Raw genomic sequence first — 22,051 nt, 5'->3', positions numbered from 1 at the left:
ACTTCCCTAACATGTCTACTAGTACTTACGCAAACGTTGATCACACTACAATCAATACAAAACTATAAAGCTATAACAAACAGAAAAAATTGTTGTAACGAAAGGTAATGAATAGTTGGTTATTAATATTATTAAGTCTCTTTGCGTCTCAGACTGCATAGATTAAAGCTTATGGGTCTGTCAAGTGATGAACAAAGCCTCGAAAAACCCGAAGAATCATGAGTTGAACTAATCAATTATATTTCCGACTCAGACTGCATTGACTAAAGAACTATAGAATACTGCGCATGCGCGACTGAACGAATCACTCTCCGAGACGACTCGTTCGTTCCGAGTCACATTAAAGATTTGTTCAAAACGAGCCATCACTATTTCCCAAGTCATCCGACGGAGAAGAGCAGCAACCGTAACCGCAGCGCGAGACCGTCCTACACTTGGGACTCATTCACCAAAATGGTACGATATTTCACCGTCAGTTCACCAGGCTGCATTAAAACGGACTGAAGCGCTAAATTATATGAAAACATTTTTGTACATTTAGGACGCATTTCTTCAGTCATTATAAAAACTTATCTTATTCTGATGTCAATGATGTAATGACAGCCTGCTTAGAAGATTATTGCCTTTGTGTCAACCTTGAACTTGAATCATACTCTGAACATTTCATTGCTGTCTTTATTATAAAATGGCCAGCAAAGAGAATGACGCATTCAAATATAACGTTACGTATTTTTATTCAGTGGGACCTCAAAATGGATAAATCACGAGTGCAGTAAGTTCGTCATGTAACCGGCTGCTACGCGTAAATGTAAAGCACAACCGCATGCGGCTAGATCTTTGTTTTTACGTGAAAGTAATCCCTGTTATTTCATGGTTATGGTTATGGCCCAGCACGGTGCACGCGCGCACGGTGGAATAACGACTACGCCATACGCCCACGGATCTTTTAGGGGAGTTTCTAAAGGGAGGACAAACTGTTGCTAAAAGACATTGTTATGCCATTGAGCGAATGCATCATTATGCAATCCCAACGCCAAACTGCATAGATATAAGTTACAACCAGGGGCGGGATTCACAAACATCTCTTTAAGAAATAAGTTAAGACATTTCTCAAGATAAATTCCACGAAGTTCGCAAGAATGTTCTTAAGTGCAATTCTGGAAAAATTCTTAAAACATTCTTAAAATTATTCTTAAGAACATCTTATTTTTTTCTCTTAAGATATATAGAATACACGACGCACTGATAAACACACTTTATTTTATTTTTGCGCTTCCTGCAGATTACCCCAATAATCATAATAAGCACGCACATTATTTTCGTCTCGAGTTTGACTGGCATCAAGCTTCATGTTTTAATGCGCCGTGTTTTGAAAAGTACTTTCTACTTAAAAGCCTGTCTGAAGCTGGTGGTGCGCTACGTTTCATTCATTGTTGCGCCCTCATCCGAGTGACCGCTTCCGGTGTGCGCGCGCTTCAACACCGACCGCGTCCTGCGCGTTCATAAACTCGGAATACTCCCGATCCCGTCGTATTTATAATATAATGTTAAAGCGTTCAACTAAAGCTCCCTATCTAACTCGTTTGAGAGTTGTTACTGAGTTATGAAGTCAGCAAAAAGTAGCGTCACACATTGGCTAATCATGACCGATCATGTATATATTATGAGTCATCGCTGTCATTTCAGAAAACAGATCACGAGTTAAATTTTTCTACAATATTTCATTTTAATCTGATAAACAAGTGCAGGTACAAACTAATGAGCTGCAATTGTTCATAAATGAACAATTATTATTGAACAATTGCAACTAAGAAATCTAATTTACGTGATGCGTGTGCTAAAAATCTTTGATTTCCTCTTTTTTGTGTGTGTAATTTAGAACAAAAAAGCGTAATTTGGGTCACAGTTGCTAAAAGTTGGCAAATACATTTTAAAAATAGCTAAATTAGTTGCTAGGTGATTATTTGAGGTTGCAAGCACCGCGGCTCTCCTGGAACTGCGCTCTTCAGCGCGCGCTCAGTTATCAAGCGCTAAGCGTTCATGAAATCTGCGTTTACTGTTTGAAAGCATGATACATGGGAAAATGATAGTAAAATGTTTTAACGCGTAAGAAGTTGAACTAACTTGACCATATACAGTAAAAACAGACATTTCGAATATATTAGCCTGTATTTTAAAATAAAATACACAGAAACCTTTCAATTTACGTGAGAAGTCGCATACCCAGAATTACCTGCTTGAACCATCTCATAACTTGTAATATTATTATTATAATTTAAAAATATATTTAATCTTTAATTATTTCATTAATATTTATTTAATGTTTACTGCATTATCATGTGTCAGTATGGGTGTGTGTTTCTTGACTGTGCGATTATTGACTATAGTAAGGTTATTATATGGCCCTACATTGCGTAACCTGTGGTTTTAATGGTGTGAACAACATTATATAATATGACATATACAGTTCTAGTGTTCATATACAGTCACCAAAATTGCAATTCTTGCATTATTCTCTTTTTCTTTTATTTCTGTAAATTTAATAACAATAATAAAAAAATATATATTTAGCTTGTATTGAGGAATTAAATGCATGAGCTTTTTGGAGGTTCCCATCCTTTAATCTATGAGCCCGTGGTATTCATTTGTTTTGACATCACATTTGTCCCCCACACACCAGCACTCAATCATATTTACTCCACAATCAACACTCGACAAACTTGTCTTTGTCCCTCAGGTGAACTTCACAGTAAATCAGATTCGGGAGATCATGGACAAAAAGTCCAACATCAGGAACATGTCTGTGATCGCCCATGTGGACCATGGCAAATCTACTCTCACTGATTCCTTGGTGTGCAAGGCCGGTATTATTGCTTCTGCTCGTGCAGGAGAGACCAGATTTACTGACACCAGAAAAGATGAACAGGAGAGATGTATCACCATAAAGTCAACGTAGGGATTCATGTTTAAAAAGTTAATTACAGAGGAAATACCATAATGACATTTTTTGCCAACACTGAAACCCTCTACTTATGTTTCCCTCACAGGGCCATCTCTTTATATTATGAGCTCAGTGAGAATGACTCAGCCTTCATTAAGCAGTGTAGGGATGGTTTCGGCTTCCTTATCAACCTGATCGACTCACCAGGACATGTTGACTTCTCCTCTGAGGTGACAGCAGCTCTAAGAGTGACAGACGGTGCCCTTGTAGTGGTAGACTGTGTATCAGGTAAGCAAATTCATTTTAGGATATCAAGTTCACACTCTTTAATGAAGGCGGTCCTCTGAAATGCAATAAGGACATTCAACAACACATTTGAGCATCCACCACACCGATGGTTTCCTCGTGCAACCTTATAGTAAGCAAAATTTGAATTGCTCCACAGGTGTATGTGTGCAAACTGAAACCGTCTTGAGACAAGCCATTGCAGAGCGCATCAAGCCTGTCTTGATGATGAACAAGATGGATCGTGCCCTCCTCGAGTTGCAGCTGGATCCCGATGAGCTTTTTCAAACCTTCCAGAGGATTGTGGAGAATGTCAACGTCATCATCTCAACCTTCGGTGAAGGAGAGCATGGACCAATGGGAAACATTATGGTAACAGATTAGTAGCAGTTGAATCAGAAAAGTCAACTTTATGAGTAAAATATATGCTTTTATTTATCTGTTCCTTATTGATTTGGGGGGGTACCTTAGGTGGATCCTGTGATTGGGACTGTTGGATTTGGATCAGGCCTCCATGGCTGGGCTTTTACTCTGAAGCAGTTCGCTGAGATGTATGTGGCCAAGTTTGCTGCGAAAGGAGATGAGAAAAAAGCAGACCTTCCTCCGGCAGAACGGGCGAAGAAAGTGGAGGACATGATGAAAAAGCTTTGGGGAGATAAGTAAGCATCTTGTTGGAAAAAAAAAGACACTGGAGCTGCCCATGTGATTTCCAGTTTAAATTGTGTGTTTATACAAAATACTCTTTAACTCAAATCCATCTTTTTCAGGTACTTTGATCCCTCTTGTGGAAAATTCAGCAAATCTGCATCCAATGCAGATGGCAAGAAGCTTCCTCGTACTTTCTGCCAGCTTGTCTTGGATCCAATCTTTAAGGTTTGCTTTTAAATCAGTTCTTCTTATCTCTTGCTACAATGACTCACTAACAGTTAATCTCTTATTCCACAGGTTTTTCATGCCATTATGAATTTCCAAAAAGAAGAGACCCAGAAACTGATTGAGAAGCTTGAAGTAAAGCTTGATGCAGAAGACAAAGAAAAAGAAGGAAAACCTCTACTTAAGGTATATATAAAGAACTAAACTTCTGAGAATCTGCACCCTTATTCTTCTGTCGTTGCTGACACGTCATTGTTTCGATGCCTCCAGGCTGTGATGCGCCGCTGGTTGCCTGCAGGTGATGCTTTGCTCCAGATGATCACCATCCATCTTCCTTCTCCTGTCACTGCCCAAAGGTACCGCTGTGACCTGCTTTATGAGGGACCTGGAGATGATGAGGCCGCCATGGGTGAGGCTTAACATTGCGAGGTCTTTAACACTTCAAGGATGTCCCTTTTTACCTACTTTTTCACATTACACCTTTGACCTTTCAGGTATAAAGAACTGTGATCCTAAAGCTCCGCTCATGATGTACATCTCTAAGATGGTGCCTTCCACTGACAAGGGTAGATTCTATGCCTTTGGTCGTGTCTTCTCTGGTGTCGTTTCTACAGGGCAGAAGGTGCGCATCATGGGCCCAAACTTCACACCAGGGAAAAAGGAGGACTTGTACATAAAGCCAATCCAAAGGTTTGCTGCTGTCAGTTACATATACCATATAAGACATTCTCGATTGGTGATTTGAGGATCATTACCCTTCTTAACATTAAGATAACATTATGTACTCCTCAGAACTATCTTGATGATGGGTCGCTACGTAGAGCCCATTGAAGATGTGCCATGCGGGAACATTGTTGGTTTGGTTGGGGTTGATCAGTTCCTGATTAAGACTGGCACTATTACCACTTTTGAGAATGCTCACAACATGCGTATTATGAAGTTCAGTGTTAGTCCTGTGGTGAGAGTTGCTGTGGAGGCCAAGAACCCAGCTGATCTGCCAAAGTTGGTAGAGGGCCTTAAACGCCTGGCCAAGTCTGATCCTATGGTTCAGGTGAATATCTTAGCTGGGCAATAATGGTATAAACAAACTTAAGTCTTTCCAATAACAAACACAAGTTTCTTCTGCTAGTGTTTCATTGAAGAGTCTGGTGAGCACATTGTGGCAGGTGCTGGAGAGCTTCATCTGGAGATCTGCCTGAAAGACCTTGAGGAAGATCATGCCTGCGTCCCCCTGAAGGTAGCGCTTCGATGACTTCGAAGTTTACAGATATTTTGTTTTTCTTTTCTTTCCATTAAGAGCATGGGGCCATTTTTTTGTTGTTGCAGAAATCAGACCCAGTTGTGCCATGTCGTGAAACCGTCAGTGAGGAATCAGACCAGGTTTGCTTGTCCAAGTCTCCCAACAAGCACAATCGTCTGTACATGAAATGTCGGCCCTTTCCAGATGGCCTAGCTGAGGACATTGATAAGGGTGAAGTGGCCGCTCGCCAGGAGCTCAAACAGAGAGCTCGCTACCTGACTGAGACGTACGAGTGGGAGGTCACTGAGGCCCGTAAGATTTGGTGCTTCGGACCAGATGGCACAGGGCCCAACATTCTTGTGGATGTCACAAAGGGAGTTCAGTATCTGAATGAGATAAAGGACAGTGTAGTGGCTGGTTTCCAGTGGGCAACCAAAGAAGTGAGTAAAGAAAGGTTATGTATTTTAATATATGCTGAGTCATTTCTACACATTAATGAGATATTACTTTGTGTTATTTTAACAGGGTGCACTCTGTGAAGAGAACATGCGTGCTGTCCGATTTGACATTCATGATGTCACTCTTCACGCTGATGCCATTCATAGAGGTGGCGGTCAGATCATTCCCACAGCCCGCAGAGTTCTGTATGCATGTGTACTCACTGCCAAGCCAAGACTCATGGAGCCCATTTACCTGGTCGAGATTCAGGTAGACATGGTGGATTCCTAGAACAGAAAAAACCATGAGTGCAACCATGATGTTGTTAATAAATGTCCTTTTCTCCTCCAGTGCCCAGAGCAGGTGGTTGGTGGCATCTATGGTGTGCTGAACAAAAAAAGAGGCCATGTGTTTGAGGAGTCCCAAGTGGCTGGTACACCTATATTTGTTGTGAAGGCATACCTACCTGTAAATGAATCATTTGGTGAGTTAATAATCCAGATTCATGGCAGCGCATGATAAATTTGTTCAAAATGAATGCAATAGACATTTAAGCCATTTTCATATTTACAATTAAACAGGTTTGTTATTGCAGGTAAAAAGTTTTGGTCCCACTTTATATAAAGTGTCCTTAAATACTATGTACTTAAATCAAAAATAAGTAGAGTGTACTTACTGTGTTCATATTGTATTGCATAACACTTTTGCTGATATTAAGGTTTGGTGGTCTGCTTAGGTTTAAGGGTGGGTTAAGGTGTAAGGGATGGATCGACAGTGTAATTGTACAGATGTAATTGCAATTATTTTTTTTAAATATAAGTACAGTGAAAAATACATGCATGTACAAAATGAGTGCATTGCACCAAATGATTAATTTAAATGCAAGTACACAGTAGTTAAGATCACTTAATATAAAGTTGGACCCCAATTTTGTAGCGTTCCCAAATGTTATACATTTATATGTTAATTTAGAAATGGTTTCTATGGAGCCTATATTTTCCTTTATTCGTTTCTGTACAGGCTTCACTGCAGACCTGAGGTCTAACACAAGTGGACAGGCCTTCCCTCAGTGTGTGTTTGACCACTGGCAGATTTTGCCAGGTGATCCATATGACGTAAACAGCAAACCTTGCCAAATTGTGGCTGAGACCCGTAAACGCAAAGGTCTGAAGGAGGGCATCCCAGCACTGGACAACTTCCTGGACAAACTATAAACTTCTCTGGACTGTAAATGGTGATCGAAGCCATTAAACTTACAATGTTAACTTGATGACTCTGTAATCAAGTGTATTGCGTAATGTTTACACATTCAAAAGAGGTTAATTTAAATATTCAAATCTGCAATTTGCAAATAAAATCTGAGATCGGTAAACATGTCTGGATGTGTCCATAAATAAAACCAATAAAACAGCTATCCGGTCTTAATAATTCACATTTAAAAATATATTTTTTTAGACTAATAAGAAATCACGATCGAATCACTGTGCATTGGTTTACATGTCTAAAGATGTATATTTTCCATCTTGAACTGTGCCCTCCTTTTGGCAAAAAATTTAAGATTCTAAACATTATCTGTGCCATTATCAATGGAGGGCTAGGTCAATTAAAAACCTCAGCCCTGGCTGGGAGGGACAATAAAGCTCTGGACTTACAACAACTTGTGAAAAAAAAAAAAAGAATCCATAATAAAAGCATGCTTAATTCCAAATAGTACACGTAACGGGGGAACATCTAAAATAAATAAAAGTTACACTTTATTTTAAGGTGTCCTTCAGTGCAATTATAAATTTTAGTGCTAAGTAATATTAAATAACTACATGTACTTACAATGTGGTTAGGGTTACTTGCATGTAATTATGCATAATTAATTTTTATTATAAAAGTACATGTAATGTGTAACAAGGACACCTTAAAGTGTTACCAAAATAAATAACCTTTTACATGCCTTCAGAAGTTAAATTGACATTATGTTGTATGACTCATAATCCAATAAGATATATGAAATTAATTCAAACCACAACTCATGTCTATTAACTAAATTACCATTAGCAATTAAAGCAGATTTCTCAAAGACAAAAGATCCCCATCCGATATCAAAACTTACATAATCCTAAAAAGAAAGAAAAAAAGGCTAGTTTCATTACAGATGAAAATAAACATGAAATTAGACAGATTACTCCTTGTTTTGACAACAGTCATATTACAGTTTCTGAGGTGTATTTTAAGATGTGTTTAATTAGCAAAAACACCTTTAATATAAAATTACAGATTGAAAATAAATTTACCACTTCAGCAAAAGAGAATCTGATGGCTCTTGAGCAAATAACCACAAACGAATTAAAAACTGTGGGGGTCCACTAATGCATTCCGCCTTGATGTCAGACATAAACAAGTAAACATTTTACAATATACAACATACAGTTTTTTATTGCTACAACTGAAGTCTTGTAACAAAAACATAATTGCACTGGTGATATCGAAGAGACAACAAACTGAGCTGCCGCTGACAACCTGCTTCTGTTCAACTGCAGAACTGCCGATGCAAAAAAATACAATGTAGACAAGAGTGCCATTATTAGACTTGTCTGAGCTTTCTAGTCCACTCATTTCTGCCGTTTGTCTTGCTCTGCTCCTCCAATCAAATTGCTAATGGATGAGAGTCATTGTGTATTTGGCAGTTTCCCAAATTCAAAGGGAAAACGGCTTGATTCAGGTTTGCTTTTTAGAACAACATTGTTGTGGTCTCAGCCACAACATTTAGAGATCTTCGTAGCAGTCCTTCTGGGTCCTAGTCAAAACATGATTCTCGAGGTCCATAGTTAAAAGTAGATAACTGTTTTAGTGACTGTACGATAAAGGTGCGCCAGGATTCAGTCTAGTGAGATAATGTCCGATAGGCCTGAAGATCCTCCCGTGATGACCCCCGTCTCATGACTTGAGCTGCTGCTATGGGTTCCCGTCTCATACACAGCTGATGAGGAAACCAGGCTGGTGCTGGTGGTGGCACTCTGAAGGCTGTTGGAGAGGCTGTCTAAAAATATGGGGCCTCTGTAATGCTGCTGAAGAAACAAAGAAAACTAGTGGTAAACATCTGTGCAAACTATTAAATACGTAAAGTACATCCAATCTCAAGATTTCTTTGAAAGAATATACCTGTGGATCCCCTTGAATCAGAGAAAATAAATCAAGACCTTTGGGAAAGATGCGTATTGTATGACAAACATTAGTTTTTATGTTCAATCTTTGATCATGAAGGACAGCATACTTGATTAGATGGCAGACTAGATAAGTACATACTTTGCATATCTGTGGGAATAGTGGATAAGGTAGAATGGTGGAATGGAACGGAGTAGTCCGCTATTGAGGGGGTCAGGTATGATGTGTCTAGCGTCTGGACATTTGGCACCCGAACAGTGGATGGCTGGTAAGTCAGGACCCTAAAAGAGCAAAAGAACATTATAGAGGAATGGAGAATCAACTGCACTCAATGTTTTAAAGATTTTTTTTTTTTTTAAATCATTCTTTATAATTTTATCTACTGTACCTATAGTAACATTACTAACGCTTACAAGATCTTTTCATTTCTGAATTCCCATGGCTTCCCCAAATTAATTATATACACAATTAATAATAATAGATAATTCAAGTTAATAAAACATTTTGCAACAAAATAAAGTGCAGCATTTCATTTAATTATTTTAACCCGTTTAGCGTTCCACTGTAAACATGTCATAGCTTTCGGAAAGCTGAGATTCTTGTGATTCAAAAGACATAAACCATTTTAAGATACATCAACACAGCAAGTACAATCAGTGTCTTTGTTAGACGGCCAACAAGGATTCATGCTGTGACCCCTTTGTGTTTTCTCGATTTGATTTGATAGACACTATTAATCCCACACCTGGGAAGTTCATTTAATACAGCAGCTTCAGGTACACTAAATACCAAGTACGAAAAAAAAACAAATAAAAATAAATATGGAACAGATAATACGGTGCAGGTATTCTGTAATAGTGAAAAGTGGTACATGCTGTTGCAATTAAAGAAGAGTCTGACTGCTGTTGGAGTGAAGGATCTGTGGTAGCGCTCCTTCTTACAGTGAGGGTACACCAGTCTGTTTGCTGAAAGAACTGGTCAACTTCCAGCTTCCCAACAGACTACCACAGAAGCCACCACAGTGTTATACAAAGCCTTCAACACATCAAATGACCTCAGTCTCCTCAGCAAGTGAAGATGACATTGGCCCTTCTTGTACAGAACCTCAGTATTGTTGGACCAGTCCAGTTTGCTGTTGAGGTGAACACCCAGGTATTTGTATGTTTGATCTAAATGTACAAACCCTGGATGTTCACCAGTACAATCTGTGATGCCTTCCTGTGAAAATGCATCACCATCTCCTTTGTCTTGCTGGCATTAATGTAAAGGTGATTTAATGCACACCAGTTCACAAAATCGAGAGATGACCTGTCGATATTCCCAATCATTCACTTCTTATACACATCCAATTATTGCAGTGTCATCAGAGAACTTCTGCAGGTAACGGCTGCTTATGTTGTATCGGAAATCTGATGTATACAGGATAAAAGGAAAAGGAGCTAGCACTGTGCCCTGTGGGACCCCTGAACTGCAAACCAACACATTAGACAAACAGTTCTTTAGCCTCACATACTGTGGTCTGTCAGTGAGGTTATTGATGAGCCATGCAGTCAGGCGACGGCTGTATTGTGTTGAATGCACTGGAGCTTTTCCAGTTAATAGCTTCCAGCTATAGTCATATTTTCAGTGTATTCAAAGCTCTATTACTAAGTACCAGTAAGGCTTACAGTGATTCTGAAGTTTGTTCGGTTTAGAAACAAACCTCAGAGTGTCACCTTTCAAAAGAGGACAAAACCATTCATATACTGTAAATAGTTCAAGTCAAGAACACATGAATTTAATGTAGGTGTGCATTTTTAAACTAATTGTACAAAAACGCTTAAGGGGTTAAAAGACTTTAGCAATCTTTTTCAGGTCTAAATATAACATTTCTAGAATTCCCTGATATCTCAGGTTTTCCCATCACCATGACAAAATAGATTATTGTAAAGATCTGGGTTCATTCAAAATATGGTCACTAAAAGGTTAAGGCTTAAAGAAGAGGCACACAGAAATGTCTGCTCTGAGTTCTAGTGAATCAATAAACAAACCCTTTGCTGTGCATCTCCTCAGCCTTGGACATGTAGACACAGCGCTTTTTCAGAGGGGGATCACTGTCCTCTTCATCATCAGATGAGCTCTCTAGAGTAAGGTCGATTACGTCTCCTTTTTTTGTGCTGCTGGTTTCTGCGAGTGGCACCACTGCACTTTGCCGCACTGGGACACCGCCTGAGAGGTCATGAATCACTTTAAAAATGCATCAAACATGGTAATCATTTATACAATTGGATAAAACCTAGCACACACAGAGTACTAACACATTTTTAAAGGGTAATGAACCTTACAATCAATTTTTGGGAAACACGAAGATGACACTTTCAACGTCTCCTTCTTTGGTCTCATTGGACACCAAGTCCCATCCTCCTGAAACTTGATTTCATCAACATCTGTGCAGTCATTAAGTATTTCCATGAAGAGCCTGAGAAGTAGAGGGTGACTAGTTTACTCAATGGAAATTTCTCTCTCAATAAATGCAAAACCACTCAATGATTTACTTTGCTTAAAGAGGCTGAGTGTTTCTCACCACTTCAGTTACATTCAAAGTAATCTCACCCATCTATAATCAGACTCTCATATGCGGCTTTTTTATCACAGACTGGACAGATCCAGGTGGGCTTCTTCTCATTCATTTGCAGGTATAGAGCAGCATCAAAGCACTGCAGGTGAGAACAGGTGACAGCTCGGCAGGGTACCGTAAGACGCATCTTGCCAAGCTATATGAAAAGAGGATTTTTATTTTGGTTACACACAATTCTTTTTTTACCATACTACATCAGCGCACTAAACAAACAATATAAAACGTTATTTAAAGTGCCATTCATGAGTCAGCTAAGATTTTATGGAGGCAGCAACTTACTGGGCACATGAGTGAGACTCGTAAACTAGTTGTGGCAATTTCACTGTCAGGGTCTGCCGTGAGTTTTTCTTTAACTGTTACAATAGTGAAGAGAGGGTGGATTTAGTCAATTATTTCAATAATTCAGTCAATTTACTTAATATGAGAATGGGAAAGCAGAATTAATTACAAAGATAGACAATGAAAACATAAAATAAAACTAGAGAACTGTCACGCGTAATAGGTCATATTCCTATTTACAATAAAAACCGTTTACATCTGGAATCAAGAGCGGTTTTCATCGATCTGATCACAAGTGGACAGCTCTAAATACAGGTGTGAACGGGTCTTAAAGTTTTGAGGTTGTCCACTTTCGACCACTTTCAGAGGTAGTTGAAAACACATTTGACTGGACTGTGTTCATAGGTTACTCATGTGTTCGAATGCTTTCGGACAGCCTCTAAAGACTGTCTACTCTCCACTGACAGTTCATTCTCAACTTCTAGAATATATGTTAAATTAGGTTTATATTAAATAAAAAATGGATAAGTATATGTGACCCATTCAAAATGTAAGTTTTTCAATTCAGCGGTTTAGATTAGCATGCGCAAAAGCAACAGGAAAAAAACAGAGATACAAAACAAAATGACATATAATAGGAATATAATTAATATGCCTTTTTTTTTTTTTAAAGGTCTTTTTCGTTTCATTTTTATGGCACCAAAAGTTCAAGTAAAGCAGAGACAAATGAAAGTGTATCCTCTGCTTTCGCACGGGATACTTGAAGTCAGTGATTTTACTCAAATTTACAGACTTATCTCCTGAATACTCGGATGTCAAGGCTTTGAGAGTACCATTCTATGGTCCTGTTAGATGGATTTAAAAAAAAGAAACTAATATAGTTTTGTGCGCCGTGTCATTTACATTTCACCAGGTTTAAATAATATCTCAAGCTTTATGCTCGATTTATTTGTAACACATTAACCTCAAAACCTGCAAACTGTATGGTGGAGCAATACCCAAAATACTATCAAACACTCCAACGCAGCTCCATTCTTCATAATAGATTGATAAAAAGGTGCACAGGAAACAAAAACCTTGAAAAATTAAAAAACGACCCACCAAATCCAGGCCAAATCACAGAGATGTCACTTCGCACGGAAATAATATTATCACAGGACTTCGGCAATTCTTACAAATGACTGGAGGTCACCAAGTAATAGTAATCCCGTGCCAATAGGGCTTAAGGCATAGTTTTCTTCTTATTGTGAATATAACAGTTTCTTCCAATGTGTTAAGGAAAATATCTGTGCAAAATATTCTTTCAAACACACAACATATCATTTATAGCATTGCTAGATGTTTATAAGCTCATGTTGTTTATAACAGGGTTAGGTTATATTTTCTGATATATATCTTATTCTGTTCTGAATACCAGTAAAAATTTCAAGCAATTTCTGAAAACTTATAGGTAATGTTTTTTTCGCAATTTTGATTGATAGGTGTTGCAAAAACATTTATTCATGCAGTAAAGGTTTCAAAAATAGTTCTGGGGCTCATATGTTGTGTGAACTTATTTCACAATATCTGTTCAAAAGATCAGAAAAAGCCCACATACACTGGGCCATAGACTCCAATCAAAAGAAATCAGGACAGAAGTGATCGAAAGTGGACAGAAGAGACTGATTAAGAGCAGGTGTAAACAGTGAATTAGAATTCATAGGTATTTTTCCCCCTTTTCTAAAAGAGGGCAATGTAGTCTTACTTAATGCTCTGGAGTGGTCAGGGTTTCTGATCCCCTTCATTCTTAATCTCTGTAGTAAGAGTGGGGAGGTCAGCTGCCGTACCAAGTAAACTGACATGGAGTATGTCTGCAGAAAACAAGAGAATACATACAAATGCATGCATGCAGAAAATGCTGAAGCGGTGTTGAAATCTGAATGAAGTAACAGGTTTAACAAAACTTCACATACCTTCCCTATTTCAGGAGCCCATGTGACTACTATCTGATTGGGTACAGCAGACGACAACCTGACCAGCGACGTGATGTTCAGCGGTCTGCCGGGTCTTTTTTGCTCCACACCATTCTTAGGAGGCGGTACATAGCCCTGTGTGATAACCATATGAGGCCAGCATAGATTACATACATGCTTATTTACAAAGATTTGGGGTCAGTAAGAGTTTTTTTTTCAAACAAATACTTTTATACATTATTAAACTGATCAAAACTTAGAGTAAAAACTTTCACTTTGTTACACACACAAAAAAAAAATTTCAAATAAATTCAGCTCTTCCCTAGGTCATAAGATCTCAAAAAGGTTTTCAGTATTCAGTGTCAGCCCTTTTAAAACCCCGTGCAACAGCACATAAAACACTGCTTGAATATTACTGTCTTCTGTCAAGTCATCTGCTATAAACAATGTTCCTGTTCAATTTACAAATTATGCATTACATAATCTCTATTTGTTGTGGGGAGGACTAAGATAATTGTATGCAATTAAATGTTTTATTTGTTGAACAGATCTCAGGTACCTTATTAATGGATAAGGTTCATTATTAATCGGTCTGCATCCATTTTTAAATATTATCTACATATCCAGTGCTTTTTTGAGATCATGTTGGAAAGTTCCACCATTTAAAATGCCCTTAAACCTCTCTGCTGTTGAACAGCAGAACATCCTACAAAAAACACTGACCAGCGTATGGCCCTAAATAATAAGCCTAATAACATAGGACTATGTTGTTCAAGCATATATATATATATATAAATTAAACTATTAACCGTGGCTTAATAAAGGTTAATTATAACAGGACTACATACAGGAAGGGGAAAGAGTTTCCCATTGACTTTGATGCAGAGGCTGTTTGGAAAATTGTCCTCTTGTGGACAGCTGGTCTCTGCTAGACAAAACCTAGAATTGAAAAAGAAAACAGAACATCAAGAGTCAAAAATTGGGATTATGGGGACAACCTCTTTGTACATGTTGTTGAACCAGATACACAAACGACAGTATTGTAAAAGCAGACACACTGAGCAGGCTTTTACCGCAGCTGAATTTGAACCATGTAGTCCCTTCTTCCACCTGGAAGAAAGTCCCTATGCAAAAGTGTAAGAAGAACAAAGAACCAAATAAGACCAAGAGTGAGAGATGAGACGCATTATCAAAGTCACATCTAAGTCAATACGTTCTTACCGTGAAATGCAAACTTCTCTCACTTGTTGTGGAGTCAAAGCAAATATGAAGTACTTTTCATGATGATATCTCTGACCAGCATGGGTCCCTTTAAAACACAAATCAGTCAAAAGGGGATTATAGTTTTAAACTGAAGACACTGGCAAAGAGGTAATGGTGTACAGCCCAGCTGATGGGCTAACGAATGGTTTACATAATTGGTAAGATAATAAAAAATAAAAAAGTTTTTAAAGAGGTCTCTTATGCTCACCAAGGCTGCACTGATCAAAAATACAATAAAAACAGTAATATTGTGAAATATTATTACAACGTGAAATCACTTTTTTGTTCTGTTTTCGAACCGTTTTCTATTTTATTATATTTTAAAAGCTGAATCTTCAGCAGCCATTACTCTAGTGTGCAGCGTCACATGATCCGTTGATAATGTGCTGATTTTGTGCTCAAAAAACATCTGATTATTATAATTTTGTAATATAAATATTTTGTGTAAACCATGGGACTTTTTTTCGGAAATCTTTGATAAATAAAGTAACAGCATTTAAAACATTAAAAATGTCTTTACTGTTTACAGTCTTATGATCATTTAAAGAACCTTGCTGAACAAAAACATTAATTTCTTTATAAATAAAAAAATATATATATAAAGTTAAAGACAATCCAAGAATATCTTATAAAATTACCTAAGCTTGATGGTTTGATCAAGACATCCAGCACGTCATAAAATGGTAGCGACTTCATCTGCACGTCTGGGTGGACGGGGGCCATGAGTGACGTGGGCTGCTGCAGATTCATCATGGGCTTCGATTCATGTAACACGGGTGAATCGCAGCTCACCAGGTGCTGCTGCTGCAGGAAGTCTGAATGGCCCGTCTGCAGAGGAAGATCTGAGCTCACAACCGTCTCACCGCTGTCGATTTGAAAATAGGATTTAATGCTTGACTTCAGAGCCGCCAAATCCCGAAGACCATCAAATGTCCGCGGGTATCTCCGACGATACAGCTCCTTTATTTTGATCTGCACAGCAGGACTACAACCACTCCTGAGTAACTGCAAAGCCCTCAGCAGAAGTTCATGCTTTCGACCGCTCTTATTCCTTCCAGCAAATCCTAACAGTACCTGGAGCTCTGACACACGGAAACTTGATACCATATTCTGACAAAAAAAAACAAGCCAGAGAAGCAATAAAACACTTTGAGATACCAAACATGTACCAGCAAAAGGTCTGATAACGCAAATGAACATTTCTGCAACACAAGTTAGTAAGAGAAACCATCCTCTATGCCATGCTGTCAACTTTTACATTTATTATAAGAATTTCCAAAAACATAATGTGTGCATGTTGATTACATGACATAAACTGGTGGAATATGGTTACACCAAAAGGTATCATTTAAAAGCAGATTAATTAATAATGCGTGAAGTGAGGTGACAGCCCATTCCAGAGACCCCAGAGAAATAAGAAAATCTCAACTGACCCTTCATTACACGGTCCATGCTTGATTGTTCTTACGTGTTAATCCTTTTTTCTTTACAATCCTTAACAAATGACCAAAATGCATCTAAGTGGTTGAGAATAATTCCAAGACCAATTAGATGAACACCAAGAAAGTGACAAAGGACAAAACACTGATGTTCACTTTGATCCAGACAGAAATGAACTAAAACCTAAAAAACCTTTTTTCAGTTTACAGTTAAGAGCTATGTTTCTGAACAAATTTCAAGACAACATGAATTAGTCATACAATGGCGAGTATAATAGCACACAAAACTCTGTTATTGACTGCACTAGTGCTGATGCTGAACTGCAATGCCTTCAATCAAACTTGATAAAGGTGTTTTAGGCACTAAATTAGACGAAGCTGATAGATTGAGACAAATGTGGAGTAGAAAACGCTCACGGAGACAAGGATCAAGTTTGTCTTGTTTGCTTGGCGACCCACTTGCAGACTTGTAAACAACATTTTCAAGGTGTCCCTCTTTAAAGTTTCTTCGCAATTGTATTATAAAATGTTGACCTATATTTACACACACGCACACACATTTCGGACAAACTGATCTACGCATCTTTTGCCCATGCAAACACAAGCCATAACTTAAACTACATGTAGACCTCGTCGACTGCTGTCGGACGCTAGCTAACAAAAGAGCAGCCAAAACAATTCGAGCAGTGAAGAAACTGTAACGTAAAAAACTTTTTACCTGCAGCGAACAGTCGTCAGTTCAGTTAGGCATTATACTAAAGCTTTTCATGCAGTGAAAGATGGTAATGAGAGCAGTGACATTTTGAGGCTGATCTTCAATGTTTATGTTGCAGATCGAGAGCTAGAAGAGTGGTTGGTGGCTAACGTTAACTGGCTAAACACAATCCGTCTAACGGAGTGATGGGACGTTTCTGTGTTAACTGTTCAGAAACTAACCCAAGGGCAGCAAGCAGACCAGTAAAATTGATTGACAAACGGTAACCGCAAATGGTTTTTAAAATGTGTAAGACGCAGAGAAGCAGCCAGCTATCATTGCACTTTCGCCTACCCGTAACTCCTCAACATCCGCCATTTTCTGGCTGCGCTCATCCTGGCCAGTGCAGAGATGTTTGGTCACGTGACACAGAAAGGGGTTAATAGGGTCAGATACATTTTTGTATTTTGATTTTTGGTTTCGTGGTCCACATAAAATGTAAGTCAACATTTATCACCACCCCACTATCCCACACTTGCATTAACTGTGAAAAGTCTGGAAATAACTCTGGACTCTTCCTTTAAAGGGGTCATGTGATGCTTGAATATTATTTTGTGTATTTGGTCTAACAGGATATGTTGACATGCTTTAATATTCAAAAAACATTATTTTTCAAATAGTGTACATTATTGTAGGTCCTGCCTCTCTCAAGTCTTTTTCTACAAAGTCCCTCCTTCCGACAACCGCAGTCTGTTCTGATTGGCCAACTGACCCAGTGCATTGTGATTGGCCGAACACCGCAAGCACTGAGACCTATACTTGGCCAGATTTTATAGTCTTTAAATTGGTTGCCGGTTTGTCATAGAGTTGATTTTAAAATATTGATATTTGTTTTAAATATCTTAATGGTCCTGCACCCTCATACCTGTCTGAACTTTTAAATCTGAACACATCAGTTCCTGCGGTCTGCAAACAATTACTTTCTAGCTTAGCCTCAAACACGACTGAAGTCAAGAGTGCATTTGCTGTTGTTGGACCTCTAGGGTCAAATGTTTCTTTGGTCAGCTGTGCCTTTAATATGTTCTACTGGAAAGATCATATAATAACCCTGCTCAGACATGGGCAGTATTTCAATTAAATGTATTTTGTAATTTGTATTTTTGCAGGTGTGGAAAAAATAAAATGTAGTTTGTAACAAAATATTTTGAGGGAGTGTATTTAGAGTATTTCTAATACTTAAATACTTAAGAAAAATCACCATATGCTTATCACCATAGTAAATGATTTTGCCATATTTTCGGTCCGATGTTGGCAATGGCAATGTCCAGGTTAGATGCACGAAAATCATGTGACACCCTGTAGACTGGGCTCCCTCCAAGAAGAGAATGAGTTTTGAACACAGGAGAAGAAGTGGCGCTGCTCCTCTTAAAAACGGCATTAAGGTAAAGTGTTCCGAAGACGAATTGATGATGGATTTACTGCAAAGACAACAAACCTGAAGGAGACACTTAAAAACTTAAAGCATGTTTGTACAACTGCTGATATCTGGTCAACAAAAAAGACCAGTTATATGGGTGTAACTGTACACTGGATACATAGAGATACACTTGAAAGAGAATCAGCTGCTCTTGCGTGCAGACGCTTTCCCAGCCCTCATACATACAGCAGTATAGCAGAGCTTTTGGAGGAAATTCACACAGAGTATGGACTGACTACAGAAATGATTGTGGCTACAGTTACTGATAATGCCTCCAACTTTGTAAAGGCTCTTTTCTTTTGCAGGCGTGGTCTACCGCCCTCATAGAAGGAGATTAACTCCTGGATTATTGTAGAAGTTGGTTGTACTTAAAAACAACTAGACTAAATGAGAATGGTTTAGTTTTCTCTTTTGTAGCATAGTTGTGTTATTGCTACTATTTCTGTTATTGACCTTTCAATAAAGTTTTGCTATTAAGGGCAGCCTACCACATCATTGATGTGAACTTAGCTATACATGCCATTTACGTCAGAGGGAGCTATTACAGGCCCTGTTGAGATTTAGAGAAATGCCCATGCTTTTTTATTTTGCTTTCTTTTTTTATTTTGAATTTACACTTTTCTCATATTTGTGTTATTGCTACTATTTGTGTTATTGACCTTTCAGTAATAAAAAAAAGACATATTAAGATTATTGTGAGAGTATTTTTGTATTTTCAAAATACTAATTACTTGTATTTTATTTAAATAAATTTTTCGCATCAGTGTTTTGTATTTTATTTTGTTACATTTCATGAGCCAGTATTTGTAGTTTGTAACAAAATGGTTATTGATGTATTTGTGCCCACCTCTGACCCTGCTCATATAATAGTGCATAACAGTGATTTCGGTGTGATGTTCACTTCCCAATAACGTATTGTTGGCAGATTAGCTGTGTAATTTATGCCAGTTGTTCTTAACCAGGTAGCCGGGACTCACTTGTGGCCTAAGTCACCTTCTGTTCTGGATATTTTTTTCAAGGTAAAGTTTTGGTTTGTTTACTCACAGATGTCATTGTTACTGTTTTCCAGCACTGGACATCTTTACATGCCAGATTAGGATTAAAAGATCATTAAAAACAAAGAAAACTAATTATAAAAATTTACTGGTAGTGGTAAAATTATTTTCAAAGATTTTGTTCAGAAACGTGAGAACATATAAATATAATTAATCCATAACATTACACATAACATGGCATTTAAAGATAATCGATGATAAGATTTCAGGATCTTAATTTGACAAGGATCTGCCTGTAACTGGACTATTGAACAAACAATACAGTACAGGCTGATTTTCTGGTTGACAGTTGCAGCCTGTTTTCCAGCAGATGGGGCTCAGGGCAAATCTATGAGAACCAGGTTCTGATTATCATAGAGGTTTTCATCTTAGTTCCTGATCAGTCTTCTGTTTTTCCTCTAATGCTTTAACTTCAGGTTTTGGTGGTAAGAAAGTATATTATTCCTTGAATAAGTTATAAACTTGTGGTCAACAAAGCTTGCCATTAAAATCAGAGATGCTAAAATTTAAGAGATGAATGAGATTACTGCTATTTTTCCGTTTAAAGCTTGTTTCAGTATTGTTGTAATCCATTTCTTTATGTCTGAATCACATTTCGTCTGGCCATGTTCCATATTCAGTGTACATGATTCGATTTATAAGAACCCTTCTGAATATCTGCTGTACTTTCTCAAAAATCTGAGACAATTAGCTGACAGAAAGATATCAGAAAAATAAAATCTTTGTAATATTTCTGCTATATTATATATGCATTAAAGAAGAGATGGCTTAAATTGCCATGTCTTTCAAGCATTTACTAATTGCAAACCCGTGGTCTAACCTCAGTATCATTGTTCCTACACATTTACATGTCTTTGCCCCATGGTCAGTTCAGCTGCCACATCACTGAAAACTATACTAGACAGGTTCCAAGTGAAGTTTGTGGAAGGGCATGTATTGAAATATGTTAACTCTAGTATAGTTTGACCCATAAATAGACAAATGATGATGGAGATATACTCTATAAAGAATTATTTCCATGGAAAGTAACATACATACCTTCCTTCCAAACGTGAATTTACCATAAATATGTTATGAATAACATCATGTATCACACATGTACAGTTGCTTTAAACATACAATATTATTTCTCATGAAAATCAGATTCAAAGTTGTTTCATGACACAGTGGCATTAACAACCGTTTACAAATTCAATTATAAGTAAATCTTAACTCATGGATACTTTTGACTGTTTTGTGCTGTTTGACAAATACAAGGTTAGCCTATATATTTGTTATTGAAGAGGTTGAAGTGTGTTGAAGTGCATGACCTAGGTAAAGTGCCCATGGCATCTAATTACCCAGCCTTTCCCACTGGAGCAACCTGCCATAAGAAAACACTCACACATAAAGACCTGCCACAGGAAAAATACACATACTACAGGTGCACAAACACCTTAGCCTTTATTAACCTTTGCTTGTGTTATTGACAGTACTAGACAGAAACAAGACTCCAATTACTGTTGAAATCAAAGTTGCCACCATTAAAGCTGTGGATGAAGCGTGTGGAGGTTCAGAGTGCTGGAGTGGCTTGTTAGTCCGCTTAGTGCTCGTCCATTGGGACTCTCCGCTGTTTCAAATACCTGTCTCTCAGAGCATTGTTATTCAAACAGAAAATCGAAAAGCCCAATGGTGCTCTGGTCATTCTGTCAAGTACACCCCATGCTGTGGGCAATGGTTAACTGTAAATTGTAATTTAGAGTCAAGTTCAGACATAACACCATTTGTACATTTGCCTCAGTCTTGGAAAGTGTGGCATCATCACGTTATTAGTAATAAAACTTAGCTTGACTTTATCTAATTGTCCACTGATCATTGAGACACAGAACACTATTAAATTAATGTATGCCATCTGTTGAGCTGAAAAAGGATAAATGACTGGGTTACTACAAATAATATAAGCTCTGCCTTTAAATATGTGTAATCAATAAAAAGCAAACCTTCTCTTAAAAGCTAATGTGATGCAGTAATCTGATGTTTCCAGATTTACAAAGCACAAAACATTTATTAATATTTGAAGAAAGGTAGACAGGGAGACAACAGACAGAGGATAGCTACCTCGTGATGAAGACAAAATGACACATTTTAGACAGATAATAATCTAAATTGTAATATTGCTTTAGGAATTATTGTTTTACCAAGTTCAAGATTACCACAGGATGATTACCACACACAAAAAAAAGATAAATTAAAATATTTTTTTTCTATAATTCAGAATTTACGTATACATTGCAACAGCAAAAACTATAAGATTTTTTTTTCAAAGCGTATCAATATCGGGTTATTCCCTTCGGCCTTGCACT

At 37.8% G+C, this 22,051-nt stretch overlaps 2 protein-coding genes across 11 annotated transcripts; one reads left to right on the top strand and one right to left on the bottom strand.

The window, feature by feature from the left end:
- The first annotated feature begins 317 nt into the window (after positions 1 to 317).
- Positions 318 to 7,191, top strand: LOC128001713 (elongation factor 2-like). Its single transcript, XM_052592386.1, has 15 exons — positions 318 to 456; positions 2,738 to 2,952; positions 3,048 to 3,229; positions 3,387 to 3,598; positions 3,698 to 3,885; positions 3,994 to 4,099; positions 4,172 to 4,285; positions 4,370 to 4,508; positions 4,594 to 4,789; positions 4,892 to 5,150; positions 5,229 to 5,336; positions 5,426 to 5,779; positions 5,865 to 6,047; positions 6,129 to 6,261; positions 6,798 to 7,191. The coding sequence occupies exons 1-15, from the start codon at positions 454 to 456 to the stop codon at positions 6,989 to 6,991; spliced, it is 2,586 nt and encodes an 861-aa protein (XP_052448346.1). The 5' UTR covers positions 318 to 453; the 3' UTR covers positions 6,992 to 7,191.
- Positions 7,192 to 7,992: 801 nt separating this feature from the next.
- Positions 7,993 to 17,582, bottom strand: pias2 (protein inhibitor of activated STAT, 2). Of its 10 annotated transcripts, none has more exons than XM_052592395.1 (15): positions 17,532 to 17,582; positions 16,478 to 16,538; positions 15,683 to 16,154; positions 15,003 to 15,090; positions 14,855 to 14,905; positions 14,630 to 14,720; positions 13,782 to 13,916; positions 13,574 to 13,679; positions 11,830 to 11,903; positions 11,526 to 11,686; positions 11,258 to 11,391; positions 10,964 to 11,159; positions 9,075 to 9,214; positions 8,931 to 8,968; positions 7,993 to 8,836 (listed from the first exon to the last, which is right to left on the bottom strand). In XM_052592395.1, the coding sequence occupies exons 3-15, from the start codon at positions 16,149 to 16,151 to the stop codon at positions 8,648 to 8,650; spliced, it is 1,872 nt and encodes a 623-aa protein (XP_052448355.1). In that variant the 5' UTR covers positions 16,152 to 16,154; positions 16,478 to 16,538; positions 17,532 to 17,582; the 3' UTR covers positions 7,993 to 8,647. The 10 variants fall into 10 exon arrangements, with proteins under 10 accessions (XP_052448355.1, XP_052448352.1, XP_052448354.1 ...); XM_052592392.1 differs by having other exon boundaries at positions 16,478 to 16,561; positions 17,202 to 17,574; XM_052592394.1 differs by having other exon boundaries at positions 17,202 to 17,574.
- Positions 17,583 to 22,051: the final 4,469 nt, after the last annotated feature.

The sequence above is a fragment of the Carassius gibelio genome, chromosome A5 (assembly GCF_023724105.1).
Source record: "Carassius gibelio isolate Cgi1373 ecotype wild population from Czech Republic chromosome A5, carGib1.2-hapl.c, whole genome shotgun sequence".
Classification (NCBI taxonomy): domain Eukaryota; kingdom Metazoa; phylum Chordata; class Actinopteri; order Cypriniformes; family Cyprinidae; genus Carassius; species Carassius gibelio.
The sequence above is the reverse complement of the archived record's forward strand: the minus strand, read 5'-3'. Positions and strand labels throughout refer to the sequence as shown.